The 13,935-nt window shown below is 38.3% G+C and overlaps 3 protein-coding genes across 5 annotated transcripts; all 3 read left to right on the top strand.

The window, feature by feature from the left end:
• Positions 1–903: 903 nt before the first annotated feature.
• Positions 904–3,458, top strand: LOC143004989 (UDP-glucuronosyltransferase 2A2-like). Its single transcript, XM_076156210.1, has 2 exons — positions 904–1,082; positions 1,626–3,458. The coding sequence occupies exons 1-2, from the start codon at positions 1,008–1,010 to the stop codon at positions 3,201–3,203; spliced, it is 1,653 nt and encodes a 550-aa protein (XP_076012325.1). The 5' UTR covers positions 904–1,007; the 3' UTR covers positions 3,204–3,458.
• Positions 3,459–4,541: 1,083 nt separating this feature from the next.
• LOC143005097 (UDP-glucuronosyltransferase 2A2-like) lies at positions 4,542–8,385 on the top strand. Of its 2 annotated transcripts, none has more exons than XM_076156349.1 (2): positions 4,542–4,651; positions 6,553–8,385. In XM_076156349.1, exon 2 carries the CDS (start codon positions 6,553–6,555, stop codon positions 8,128–8,130), a length of 1,578 nt encoding a protein of 525 aa, XP_076012464.1. In that variant the 5' UTR covers positions 4,542–4,651; the 3' UTR covers positions 8,131–8,385. The 2 variants fall into 2 exon arrangements, with proteins under 2 accessions (XP_076012464.1, XP_076012463.1); XM_076156348.1 differs by lacking the exon at positions 4,542–4,651 and adding an exon at positions 5,698–6,009.
• Positions 8,386–9,481: 1,096 nt separating this feature from the next.
• LOC143005010 (UDP-glucuronosyltransferase 2A2-like) lies at positions 9,482–13,312 on the top strand. Of its 2 annotated transcripts, none has more exons than XM_076156237.1 (2): positions 9,482–9,578; positions 11,480–13,312. In XM_076156237.1, the coding sequence occupies exon 2, from the start codon at positions 11,480–11,482 to the stop codon at positions 13,055–13,057; it is 1,578 nt and encodes a 525-aa protein (XP_076012352.1). In that variant the 5' UTR covers positions 9,482–9,578; the 3' UTR covers positions 13,058–13,312. The 2 variants fall into 2 exon arrangements, with proteins under 2 accessions (XP_076012352.1, XP_076012351.1); XM_076156236.1 differs by lacking the exon at positions 9,482–9,578 and adding an exon at positions 10,661–10,936.
• Positions 13,313–13,935: the final 623 nt, after the last annotated feature.

Raw genomic sequence — 13,935 nt, forward strand, 5'->3', positions numbered from 1 at the left:
ATAAAAGTTCAAGAGATGTAAAATGTGTATTGTAAAAGTTTAGATATTGTTTGCAAACATAAGAACAATGATTCTGAAATTTAAAAAGCAGTTTTTGACCATTCTGAAGACCTTGTGGACTTAATATTGTTCGGCAATGAAGGTTTGAGAGAAAATTCTGGAATGTAAATACTGTACAGTCAAATGAAATATCCTACTATGATTACTCATCTTACTCTTTCATCCATTCTTTTTCGTTCCCTGTGTTACAAACTTTGACTTGCTCTATTCTTACTCCAAAAGTTTGCAGCGTTCTTCAAAAGTGAATGTGTGTTTGCGTACTGTGAATAACTACACAGGAGCTTGGTTTATGCCTGCTTACCAACAGGTCCTATGTTCTCCTGTGAACTTCAAACAGACCTGAAGCTCAAAATCAATTCTGTATTGATGTGAGTTTGCTTGATATGAGCTCTGTACAGCTAGTAAAAGAGATTTAGATTAAGATTAAGATTAAGATTAAGTTTATTTATCATTTTACTTCACGTTTGTATTTAATAGTAACTATACAGTGTGTTTGCTTTGCAAGCGAAACTAATCAATGAATCAAACTACCATCATGTCAGCACCTGCAAGGGTTATTTATACATTTTATCTTCAAGAAAATATTGGAGCACAGGGCAGAGAGTTAGATTTAGAGGTGGAGTTCACTATTGTAGATTGACTTTGATCAGCTGACGATAGTGAACTGGTTTGCATGCTAAAGAACAAGCCCAAACAAGTTGTGAATGTGCTTGACTGCTACATGTCAGTACACATTGAAGTAGCAAATCCTGAGCTGGTATAAATCAGATGAATGTTGAAGCAGTGTCTATAGTAGTGTGACTGTAATTCACAGTGTTTTGATAACCTATGATACAGATCCTGGCAATCAGTAACTTCTTCATCGAGCGCACACAGAAAGAATCAAGCAGGTGAGCTTGTACCAGAGAAGGTGAATTTGGTCAGGGTCCTACTTTGTGGCAGAGTATATGCGTGCACAAACCACGCGACGTTTAGAAGAGGAGATTTTACTTCACGTTTGTATCCGCAGATACAGCTCTACAGTGAGTACATGTTCTGGAAAAAAGTAGACTAACAGTCAAAACTGTGTGTTCAGTTATAAATAATGTATGAACTGCAGCTACACAATGCATATCAATATGTTACCGTGATCAGCATGCAAATAAAGACATAGTTGAGTCCTTTAATTTGGCTAGACTATCATTAATGGTGATTTAAATATTGTTTTATTAAAATATCAGCTTCAAGCCTTCTTTCACCTACTCCCTTCGCAGGAGTCACATTTTTCTTTCTAAGGTAGACTCTTCAGCTATAAACCAGCAATTTCTTCACAACTGATACACAGGAGAAACACACACAGGAACAGCTATAATGCATTATTTGAGATATACGTACTGAATTCAGATTTCAGAGCACTGTTCTTAGGGCAGCAGCATTGCAACATATAAAACTATTCAAAATCACATGTTTTATATAATATATGAATAAGTGTCAGCTTGATGTGTTTGGAATGTTTAGAAACATTTGAAACTTGAATAAACTGCAGATTTTCTTTGTAAATTGATTGGACGCTGATTTATTTTCAGATGAAGCTGGGTTCTTTCTGCAGTTCCTTGCTGCTCCTCCTCATCATCCCAAAAGCTTGTCAAGGTGAAAACATCCTTGTTTTTCCAAGTGAGGGGAGTCACTGGGTCAACATGGATATTCTAATCCAAGCTTTGCACGCAAAAGGACACAATATAACTATTGTGCGCTCTAGTAAAAGCTGGTACATAAAGGATAACTCTCATTACAACACAATAATGGTTCAGATGGAAAAAGGCTTGATTCAAGATCAATTGAAAAAAATGTTGGACCCGATCATTGAAAATGAAAGAGGGTCTCCTACCTTGATGAGATTTTTTCACATGGCCTTAGGAATGTTTCACAATTTTATTGAAGCTACTACAGATTTTGCTGAGTTAACAAAAGCATTGTTAGATGACAAAGAGTTGATGCAAAACATAAAGGACGGCAAGTTTGATGCCATGATAGCAGATCCCTCCTGGGGCAGTGGAACCATTTTAGCCAAATATTTGAACCTTCCTTTGATATATTATGTCCGCTGGCTCCTTCTTGAAGAGGCTCACCTAGCTATCGCTCCTTCTCCGCTATCATATATCCCTGTAACAGGTTCTCACAGCACTGACAAAATGACCTTTGCTGAGAGAGTTAAAAATGTGTTTCTGTATGTTGCGACACGAATACAATCTACACTCATAATTAAGCAAACATACCAGAAAATATGTGATGAGTATCTTGAGCCAGGTACTGACTTTTACCAGTTAATGCAAGCAGCAGATCTGTGGCTCATGAGAGTCGACTTTGTGTTTGAGTTCCCTCGCCCCACAATGCCTAATGTGATCTACATGGGAGGATTTCAGTGCAAACCTGCAAAACCTCTTCCTCAACACCTGGAGGACTTCATCCAGAGTTCTGGGGAACATGGAGTCATCATCATGTCTCTGGGGACTTTGATTGGTGAGCTTCCCCAAGATTTAGCTGATGAGATTGCTGCAGCTTTTGCCAGTTTACCTCAGAAAGTCATCTGGAGGTATAAAGGTGCCAGACCAGCAACTCTGGGCAACAACACTTTACTAGTGGACTGGATACCACAGAGTGACCTTTTAGGACATCCCAAGATCAAAGTGTTTGTGGCTCATGGAGGTACACACGGAGTTCAAGAAGCAATGTATCATGGAGTTCCAATTTTGGGTCTACCTGTGTTTTTTGACCAACACGACAACCTGCTGCGTCTGACAGAGAGAGGAGCAGCTAAGATGTTAACGTTAGACGTATTGGACAAAGACACCTTCCTCAAGGCCATACAGGAAGTCCTGCATGAGCCCTTGTACAGGACAAACATGCAGAGACTCTCCAGACTGCACAGAGATCAGCCAATGCATCCCCTGGACCTCGCCATCTTCTGGATAGAGTTTGTCATGAGACACAAAGGAGCTGCTCACCTGCGAACAGAGTCCTACAAAATGCCTTGGTACTCCTACCACTCTGTAGATGTGATGCTGTTCTTGCTTGGAGTTGTGTTGCTGGTGTGTTTCACAGTTTTCATCCTCATGAGGTGTTTGTGCATTGCGATATGTAAACGTAAGGTGAAACGTGAGTGAATAAAAGTTCAAGAGATGTAAAATGTGTAATGTTTAAGTTTAGACATTGTTAGCAAACATAAGAACAGTGATTTTGAGATTTAAAACGTTAAAGAGTATTTCAATATTCTGAAGACTTTGTGGTCTCAATATTGTTGGCAATGAATGTTTGAGAAAAATATCTGGAATGTAAATATCATTCATTAATGAATAAAACATCCCACTATGAATTACTCATCTTTAAAAGACATTCTGTGACCTTTAGAGATGCATCATGACAGATGATTTTGGATTCATCCTTTCACTTTCATTCACAGTGTTCCAATCTTCGGCTTGCTCTATTCTTCCTCCAATATTATGCTACGGTCTTCAAAAGTGGAGGTGTGTTTGCATACTGTCCATCACTACATAGAAGCTTTGTTTATGGCTGCTTACCAACAGGTCCCATGTTCTCCTATGAACTTCAAAATCAATTCTGCATTGATGTGAGGATGCTTGATATGAGCTCTGTACAGCTAGTAAGAGAGATGTAATAGTAACTATACAGTGTGTGTGTTTTGCAGGCAAAACTAATCAATAAATCAAACTACCGTCATGTCAGCACCTGCAAGGGTTATTTATACATTTGATATACTAGAATATATTGGAGCAGAGTGTTTTAGTTCACTATTGTAGATTTACTTTGTAATTTGATATACAACGCATAAAGGACATCCTTTAGTAAATTCAGAACGGAATCGTCCTATAGCTCCAATAACGTCAAGCTGATGGTTTCTAGAGTTTCTATTTCTACCCAGCCACAACTTAAATAATGACAAAATTGAGGAGATCCCAACTAGCTGCTACTGCGAGAATCTCAAGACCAGATCTGCTGCCAGCCTCAAGTCTGCTGTGTAATGTTAAAGCTTACTGGAAGAACCAAAGCTTCAAAAAGAAGGTGGCTGTAAAGTTAGCAGCCACTGACACTATGCTGTGCTGCAATACCAAAGGTTATTACCAGGGACCCTTAAAGGTTACTCTTGCATTGGGAAAAATATACAATTCTACACAGAAATATCCATGACTCTTCTCACATGTGTTCCAAAAAAAAATAATTGAGCTTTGAGTAACTGTATTTTAACTAGAAGAATGAGGGATTTATGGAATGTTTTGATAACAACTTCATGTCAGTACACACTGAAGTTGCAAATCCGGCTTAGATGGTATGTGACAGATGAATTTGGAAGCAGTGTCTTAAATCACAAGACATTAATTCACAGTGTTCTGATAACCATTGGTCCAGATCCCAGCAATCAGTAACTTCTTTATCCAGGGCAAACAGAAAGAGTCAAGTAGTTGAGCTTTGACCAGGGGCAGTGAAATTGTTAGGCTCCTCCTTTGTTGCCAGAGTATAAGTACAAGCGTGCACGAACAATATCACAAAGAGGAGGTTTTAAATTCACGCTTGAATCATCAAATACAATCCTACAGTAAGTACATGTTTAGATAATAGTAGGCTAAAAGCCAAAACTTTGTGTTCTGCGACCGACTGCATGAAAAAAACAGACATAGCTGAGTCCTTTCATTCAAAACATTTTTATTTGATATTTACTCTACTTCTTTAGGTTTATAGTCTGATTTAAAAGCACCCTCTGTATATCATGTTCACATTAATTAGTATTAACAATAGATATTATGATGTCAAATTGTTTACTTGTAAGATAATTGTTTTGGTCAAAGTTTCCATTGAAGTGAAACGCTTACACTGAATTAAATATTAAAACCTTGGTTCTTAGGGCTGCTGCATTGCATCATGTTAAAGTATTCTGATAAAATGTGGTTCATATTATATATAAATGAGTTTCCGCTTGATGTGTTTGCAATTTTTGAAACTTTGTAGGTTTGAAGGTTTGAGAGAAAATTCTGGAATGTAAATACTGTACAGTCAAATAAAATATCCTACTATGATTACTCATCTTACTCTTTCATCCATTCTTTTTCGTTCCCTGTGTTACAAACTTTGACTTGCTCTATTCTTACTCCAAAAGTTTGCAGCGTTCTTCAAAAGTGAATGTGTGTGTGCGTACTGTGAATAACTACACAGGAGCTTGGTTTATGCCTGCTTACCAACAGGTCCTATGTTCTCCTGTGAACTTCAAACAGACCTGAAGCTCAAAATCAATTCTGTATTGATGTGAGTTTGCTTGATATGAGCTCTGTACAGCTAGTAAAAGAGATTTAGATTAAGATTAAGATTAAGATTAAGTTTATTTATCATTTTACTTCACGTTTGTATTTAATAGTAACTATACAGTGTGTTTGCTTTGCAAGCGAAACTAATCAATGAATCAAACTACCATCATGTCAGCACCTGCAAGGGTTATTTATACATTTTATCTTCAAGAAAATATTGGAGCACAGGGCAGAGAGTTAGATTTAGAGGTGGAGTTCACTATTGTAGATTGACTTTGATCAGCTGACGATAGTGAACTGGTTTGCATGCTAAAGAACAAGCCCAAACAAGTTGTGAATGTGCTTGACTGCTACATGTCAGTACACATTGAAGTAGCAAATCCTGAGCTGGTATAAATCAGATGAATGTTGAAGCAGTGTCTATAGTAGTGTGACTGTAATTCACAGTGTTTTGATAACCTTTGATACAGATCCTGGCAATCAGTAACTTCTTCATCGAGCGCACACAGAAAGAATCAAGCAGGTGAGCTTGTACCAGAGAAGGTGAATTTGGTCAGGGTCCTACTTTGTGGCAGAGTATATGCGTGCACAAACCACGCGACGTTTAGAAGAGGAGATTTTACTTCACGTTTGTATCCGCAGATACAGCTCTACAGTGAGTACATGTTCTGGAAAAAAGTAGACTAACAGTCAAAACTGTGTGTTCAGTTATAAATAATGTATGAACTGCAGCTACACAATGCATATCATTATGTTACCGTGATCAGCATGCAAATAAAGACATAGTTGAGTCCTTTAATTTGGCTAGACTATCATTAATGGTGATTTAAATATTGTTTTATTAAAATATCAGCTTCAAGCCTTCTTTCACCTACTCCCTTCGCAGGAGTCACATTTTTCTTTCTAAGGTAGACTCTTCAGCTATAAACCAGCAATTTCTTCACAACTGATACACAGGAGAAACACACACAGGAACAGCTATAATGCATTATTTGAGATATACGTACTGAATTCAGATTTCAGAGCACTGTTCTTAGGGCAGCAGCATTGCAACATATAAAACTATTCAAAATCACATGTTTTATATAATATATGAATAAGTGTCAGCTTGATGTGTTTGGAATGTTTAGAAACATTTGAAACTTGAATAAACTGCAGATTTTCTTTGTAAATTGATTGGACGCTGATTTATTTTCAGATGAAGCTGGGTTCTTTCTGCAGTTCCTTGCTGCTCCTCCTCATCATCCCAAAAGCTTGTCAAGGTGAAAACATCCTTGTTTTTCCAAGTGAGGGGAGTCACTGGGTCAACATGGATATTCTAATCCAAGCTTTGCACGCAAAAGGACACAATATAACTATTGTGCGCTCTAGTAAAAGCTGGTACATAAAGGATAACTCTCATTACAACACAATAATGGTTCAGATGGAAAAAGGCTTGATTCAAGATCAATTGAAAAAAATGTTGGACCCGATCATTGAAAATGAAAGAGGGTCTCCTACCTTGATGAGATTTTTTCACATGGCCTTAGGAATGTTTCACAATTTTATTGAAGCTACTACAGATTTTGCTGAGTTAACAAAAGCATTGTTAGATGACAAAGAGTTGATGCAAAACATAAAGGACGGCAAGTTTGATGCCATGATAGCAGATCCCTCCTGGGGCAGTGGAACCATTTTAGCCAAATATTTGAACCTTCCTTTGATATATTATGTCCGCTGGCTCCTTCTTGAAGAGGCTCACCTAGCTATCGCTCCTTCTCCGCTATCCTATATCCCTGTAACAGGTTCTCACAGCACTGACAAAATGACCTTTGCTGAGAGAGTTAAAAATGTGTTTCTGTATGTTGCGACACGAATACAAACTACACTCATAATTAAGCAAACATACCAGAAAATATGTGATGAGTATCTTGAGCCAGGTACTGACTTTTACCAGTTAATGCAAGCAGCAGATCTGTGGCTCATGAGAGTCGACTTTGTGTTTGAGTTCCCTCGCCCCACAATGCCTAATGTGATCTACATGGGAGGATTTCAGTGTAAACCTGCAAAACCTCTTCCTCAACACCTGGAGGACTTCATCCAGAGTTCTGGGGAACATGGAGTCATCATCATGTCTCTGGGGACTTTGATTGGTGAGCTTCCCCAAGATTTAGCTGATGAGATTGCTGCAGCTTTTGCCAGTTTACCTCAGAAAGTCATCTGGAGGTATAAAGGTGCCAGACCAGCAACTCTGGGCAACAACACTTTACTAGTGGACTGGATACCACAGAGTGACCTTTTAGGACATCCCAAGATCAAAATGTTTGTGGCTCATGGAGGTACACACGGAGTTCAAGAAGCAATGTATCATGGAGTTCCAATTTTGGGTCTACCTGTGTTTTTTGACCAACACGACAACCTGCTGCGTCTGACAGAGAGAGGAGCAGCTAAGATGTTAACGTTAGACGTATTGGACAAAAACACCTTCCTCAAGGCCATACAGGAAGTCCTGCATGAGCCCTTGTACAGGACAAACATGCAGAGACTCTCCAGACTGCACAGAGATCAGCCAATGCATCCCCTGGACCTCGCCATCTTCTGGATAGAGTTTGTCATGAGACACAAAGGAGCTGCTCACCTGCGAACAGAGTCCTACAAAATGCCTTGGTACTCCTACCACTCTGTCGATGTGATGCTGTTCTTGCTTGGAGTTGTGTTGCTGGTGTGTTTCACAGTTTTCATCCTCATGAGGTGTTTGTGCATTGCGATATGTAAACGTAAGGTGAAACGTGAGTGAATAAAAGTTCAAGAGATGTAAAATGTGTAATGTTTAAGTTTAGACATTGTTAGCAAACATAAGAACAGTGATTTTGAGATTTAAAACGTTAAAGAGTATTTCAATATTCTGAAGACTTTGTGGTCTCAATATTGTTGGCAATGAATGTTTGAGAAAAATATCTGGAATGTAAATATCATTCATTAATGAATAAAACATCCCACTATGAATTACTCATCTTTAAAAGACATTCTGTGACCTTTAGAGATGCATCATGACAGATGATTTTGGATTCATCCTTTCACTTTCATTCACAGTGTTCCAATCTTCGGCTTGCTCTATTCTTCCTCTAATATTATGCTACGGTCTTCAAAAGTGGAGGTGTGTTTGCATACTGTCCATCACTACATAGAAGCTTTGTTTATGGCTGCTTACCAACAGGTCCCATGTTCTCCTATGAACTTCAAAATCAATTCTGCATTGATGTGAGGATGCTTGATATGAGCTCTGTACAGCTAGTAAGAGAGATGTAATAGTAACTATACAGTGTGTGTGTTTTGCAGGCGAAACTAATCAATAAATCAAACTACCGTCATGTCAGCACCTGCAAGGGTTATTTATACATTTGATATACTAGAATATATTGGAGCAGAGTGTTTTAGTTCACTATTGTAGATTTACTTTGTAATTTGATATACAACGCATAAAGGACATCCTTTAGTAAATTCAGAACGGAATCGTCCTATAGCTCCAATAACGTCAAGCTGATGGTTTCTAGAGTTTCTATTTCTACCCAGCCACAACTTAAATAATGACAAAATTGAGGAGATCCCAACTAGCTGCTACTGCGAGAATCTCAAGACCAGATCTGCTGCCAGCCTCAAGTCTGCTGTGTAATGTTAAAGCTTACTGGAAGAACCAAAGCTTCAAAAAGAAGGTGGCTGTAAAGTTAGCAGCCACTGACACTATGCTGTGCTGCAATACCAAAGGTTATTACCAGGGACCCTTAAAGGTTACTCTTGCATTGGGAAAAATATACAATTCTACACAGAAATATCCATGACTCTTCTCACATGTGTTCCAAAAAAAAATAATTGAGCATTGAGTAACTGTATTTTAACTAGAAGAATGAGGGATTTATGGAATGTTTTGATAACAACTTCATGTCAGTACACACTGAAGTTGCAAATCCGGCTTAGATGGTATGTGACAGATGAATTTGGAAGCAGTGTCTTAAATCACAAGACATTAATTCACAGTGTTCTGATAACCATTGGTCCAGATCCCAGCAATCAGTAACTTCTTTATCCAGGGCAAACAGAAAGAGTCAAGTAGTTGAGCTTTGACCAGGGGCAGTGAAATTGTTAGGCTCCTCCTTTGTTGCCAGAGTATAAGTACAAGCGTGCACAAACAATATCACAAAGAGGAGGTTTTAAATTCACGCTTGAATCATCAAATACAATCCTACAGTAAGTACATGTTTAGATAATAGTAGGCTAAAAGCCAAAACTTTGTGTTCTGCGACCGACTGCATGAAAAAAACAGACATAGCTGAGTCCTTTCATTCAAAACATTTTTATTTGATATTTACTCTACTTCTTTAGGTTTATAGTCTGATTTAAAAGCACCCTCTGTATATCATGTTCACATTAATTAGTATTAACAATAGATATTATGATGTCAAATTGTTTACTTGTAAGATAATTGTTTTGGTCAAAGTTTCCATTGAAGTGAAACGCTTACACTGAATTAAATATTAAAACCTTGGTTCTTAGGGCTGCTGCATTGCATCATGTTAAAGTATTCTGATAAAATGTGGTTCATATTATATATAAATGAGTTTCCGCTTGATGTGTTTGCAATTTTTGAAACTTTGTAGGTTTGAAGGTTTGAGAGAAAATTCTGGAATGTAAATACTGTACAGTCAAATAAAATATCCTACTATGATTACTCATCTTACTCTTTCATCCATTCTTTTTCGTTCCCTGTGTTACAAACTTTGACTTGCTCTATTCTTACTCCAAAAGTTTGCAGCGTTCTTCAAAAGTGAATGTGTGTTTGCGTACTGTGAATAACTACACAGGAGCTTGGTTTATGCCTGCTTACCAACAGGTCCTATGTTCTCCTGTGAACTTCAAACAGACCTGAAGCTCAAAATCAATTCTGTATTGATGTGAGTTTGCTTGATATGAGCTCTGTACAGCTAGTAAAAGAGATTTAGATTAAGATTAAGATTAAGATTAAGTTTATTTATCATTTTACTTCACGTTTGTATTTAATAGTAACTATACAGTGTGTTTGCTTTGCAAGCGAAACTAATCAATGAATCAAACTACCATCATGTCAGCACCTGCAAGGGTTATTTATACATTTTATCTTCAAGAAAATATTGGAGCACAGGGCAGAGAGTTAGATTTAGAGGTGGAGTTCACTATTGTAGATTGACTTTGATCAGCTGACGATAGTGAACTGGTTTGCATGCTAAAGAACAAGCCCAAACAAGTTGTGAATGTGCTTGACTGCTACATGTCAGTACACATTGAAGTAGCAAATCCTGAGCTGGTATAAATCAGATGAATGTTGAAGCAGTGTCTATAGTAGTGTGACTGTAATTCACAGTGTTTTGATAACCTTTGATACAGATCCTGGCAATCAGTAACTTCTTCATCGAGCGCACACAGAAAGAATCAAGCAGGTGAGCTTGTACCAGAGAAGGTGAATTTGGTCAGGGTCCTACTTTGTGGCAGAGTATATGCGTGCACAAACCACGCGACGTTTAGAAGAGGAGATTTTACTTCACGTTTGTATCCGCAGATACAGCTCTACAGTGAGTACATGTTCTGGAAAAAAGTAGACTAACAGTCAAAACTGTGTGTTCAGTTATAAATAATGTATGAACTGCAGCTACACAATGCATATCAATATGTTACCGTGATCAGCATGCAAATAAAGACATAGTTGAGTCCTTTAATTTGGCTAGACTATCATTAATGGTGATTTAAATATTGTTTTATTAAAATATCAGCTGCAAGCCTTCTTTCACCTACTCCCTTCGCAGGAGTCACATTTTTCTTTCTAAGGTAGACTCTTCAGCTATAAACCAGCAATTTCTTCACAACTGATACACAGGAGAAACACACACAGGAACAGCTATAATGCATTATTTGAGATATACGTACTGAATTCAGATTTCAGAGCACTGTTCTTAGGGCAGCAGCATTGCAACATATAAAACTATTCAAAATCACATGTTTTATATAATATATGAATAAGTGTCAGCTTGATGTGTTTGGAATGTTTAGAAACATTTGAAACTTGAATAAACTGCAGATTTTCTTTGTAAATTGATTGGACGCTGATTTATTTTCAGATGAAGCTGGGTTCTTTCTGCAGTTCCTTGCTGCTCCTCCTCATCATCCCAAAAGCTTGTCAAGGTGAAAACATCCTTGTTTTTCCAAGTGAGGGGAGTCACTGGGTCAACATGGATATTCTAATCCAAGCTTTGCACGCAAAAGGACACAATATAACTATTGTGCGCTCTAGTAAAAGCTGGTACATAAAGGATAACTCTCATTACAACACAATAATGGTTCAGATGGAAAAAGGCTTGAATCAAGATCAATTGAAAAAAATGTTGGACCCGATCATTGAAAATGAAAGAGGGTCTCCTACCTTGATGAGATTTTTTCACATGGCCTTTGGAATGTTTCACAATTTTATTGAAGCTACTACAGTTTTTGCTGAGTTAACAAAAGCAATTTTAGATGACAAAGAGTTGATGCAAACCTTGAAGGACAGCAAGTTTGATGTCATGATAGGAGATGCCTGCTTCGGCAGTGGAACCATTTTAGCAAAATATTTGAACCTTCCTTTGATATATAATGTCCGCTGGCTCCTTCTTGAAGAGGCTCACCTAGCTATCGCTCCTTCTCCGCTATCATATATCCCTGTAACAGGTTCTCACAGCACTGACAAGATGACCTTTGCTGAGAGAGTTAAAAATGTGTTTCTGTATGTTGCGACACGAATACAATCTACACTCATAATTAAGCAAACATACCAGAAAATATGTGATGAGTATCTTGAGCCAGGTACTGACTTTTACCAGTTAATGCAAGCAGCAGATCTGTGGCTCATGAGAGTCGACTTTGTGTTTGAGTTCCCTCGCCCCACAATGCCTAATGTGATCTACATGGGAGGGTTTCAGTGTAAACCTGCAAAACCTCTTCCTCAACACCTGGAGGACTTCCTCCAGAGTTCTGGGGAACATGGAGTCATCATCATGTCTCTGGGGACTTTGATTGGTGAGCTTCCCCAAGATTTAGCTGATGAGATTGCTGCAGCTTTTGCCAGTTTACCTCAGAAAGTCATCTGGAAGTACAAAGGTGCCAGACCAGCAACTCTGGGCAACAACACTTTACTAGTGGACTGGATACCACAGAATGACCTTTTAGGACATCCCAAGATCAAAGTGTTTGTGGCTCATGGAGGTACACACGGAGTTCAAGAAGCAATGTATCATGGAGTTCCAATTTTGGGTCTACCTGTGTTTTTTGACCAACATGACAACCTGCTGCGTCTGACAGAGAGAGGAGCAGCTAAGATGTTAACGTTAGACGTATTGGACAAAGACACCTTCCTCAAGGCCATACAGGAAGTCCTGCATGAGCCCTCGTACAGGACAAACATGCAGAGGCTCTCCAGACTGCACAGAGATCAGCCAATGCATCCCCTGGACCTCGCCATCTTCTGGATAGAGTTTGTCATGAGACACAAAGGAGCTGCTCACCTGAGAACAGAGTCCTACAAAATGCCTTGGTACTCCTACCACTCTGTCGATGTGATGCTGTTCTTGCTTGGAGTTGTGTTGCTGGTGTGTTTCACAGTTTTCATCCTCATGAGGTGTTTGTGCATTGCGATATGTAAACGTAAGGTGAAACGTGAGTGAATAAAAGTTCAAGAGATGTAAAATGTGTAATGTTTAAGTTTAGACATTGTTTGCAAACATAAGAACAGTGATTTTGAGATTTAAAACGTTAAAGAGTATTTCAATATTCTGAAGACTTTGTGGTCTCAATATTGTTGGCAATGAATGTTTGAGAAAAATATCTGGAATGTAAATATCATTCATTAATGAATAAAACATCCCACTATGAATTACTCATCTTTAAAAGACATTCTGTGACCTTTAGAGATGCATCATGACAGATGATTTTGGATTCATCCTTTCACTTTCATTCACAGTGTTCCAATCTTCGGCTTGCTCTATTCTTCCTCCAATATTATGCTACGGTCCTCAAAAGTGGAGGTGTGTTTGCATACTGTCCATCACTACATAGAAGCTTTGTTTATGGCTGCTTACCAACAGGTCCCATGTTCTCCTATGAACTTCAAACAGAGCCAAAGCTCAAAATCAATTCTGCATTGATGTGAGGATGCTTGATATGAGCTCTGTACAGCTAGTAAGAGAGATGTAATAGTAACTATACAGTGTGTGTGCTTTGCAGGCGAAACTAATCAATGAATCAAACTACCGTCATGTCAGCACCTGCAAGGGTTATTTATACATTTGATATACTAGAATATATTGGAGCAGAGTGTTTTAGTTTACTATTGTAGATTTACTTTGTAATTTGATATACAACGCATAAAGGACATCCTTTAGTAAATTCAGAACGGAATCGTCCTATAGCTCCAATAACGTCAAGCTGATGGTTTCTAGAGTTTCTATTTCTACCCAGCCACAACTTAAATAATGACAAAATTAAGGAGATCCCAACTAGCTGCTACTGCGAGAATCTCAAGACCAGATCTGCTGCCAGCCTC

The sequence above is a fragment of the Genypterus blacodes genome, unplaced genomic scaffold (assembly GCF_046128005.1).
Source record: "Genypterus blacodes isolate CSIRO-AG114 ecotype Tasmania unplaced genomic scaffold, CSIRO-AGI_Gbla_v1 ptg000067l_1, whole genome shotgun sequence".
Taxonomy (NCBI): domain Eukaryota; kingdom Metazoa; phylum Chordata; class Actinopteri; order Ophidiiformes; family Ophidiidae; genus Genypterus; species Genypterus blacodes.

Bases quoted from the DNA above. Each gene is read 5' to 3' on its own strand.
- LOC143004989 (XM_076156210.1), top strand. From the start codon at position 1,008: ATGCGTGCACAAACCACGCGACGTTTAGAAGAGGAGATTTTACTTCAC. The intron at 1,083-1,625 runs GTGAGTACATGT...ATTTATTTTCAG, and splicing joins TCCGCAGATACAGCTCTACA to ATGAAGCTGGGTTCTTTCTG.
- LOC143005097 (XM_076156348.1), top strand. From the start codon at position 5,935: ATGCGTGCACAAACCACGCGACGTTTAGAAGAGGAGATTTTACTTCAC. The intron at 6,010-6,552 runs GTGAGTACATGT...ATTTATTTTCAG, and splicing joins TCCGCAGATACAGCTCTACA to ATGAAGCTGGGTTCTTTCTG.
- LOC143005010 (XM_076156236.1), top strand. From the start codon at position 10,862: ATGCGTGCACAAACCACGCGACGTTTAGAAGAGGAGATTTTACTTCAC. The intron at 10,937-11,479 runs GTGAGTACATGT...ATTTATTTTCAG, and splicing joins TCCGCAGATACAGCTCTACA to ATGAAGCTGGGTTCTTTCTG.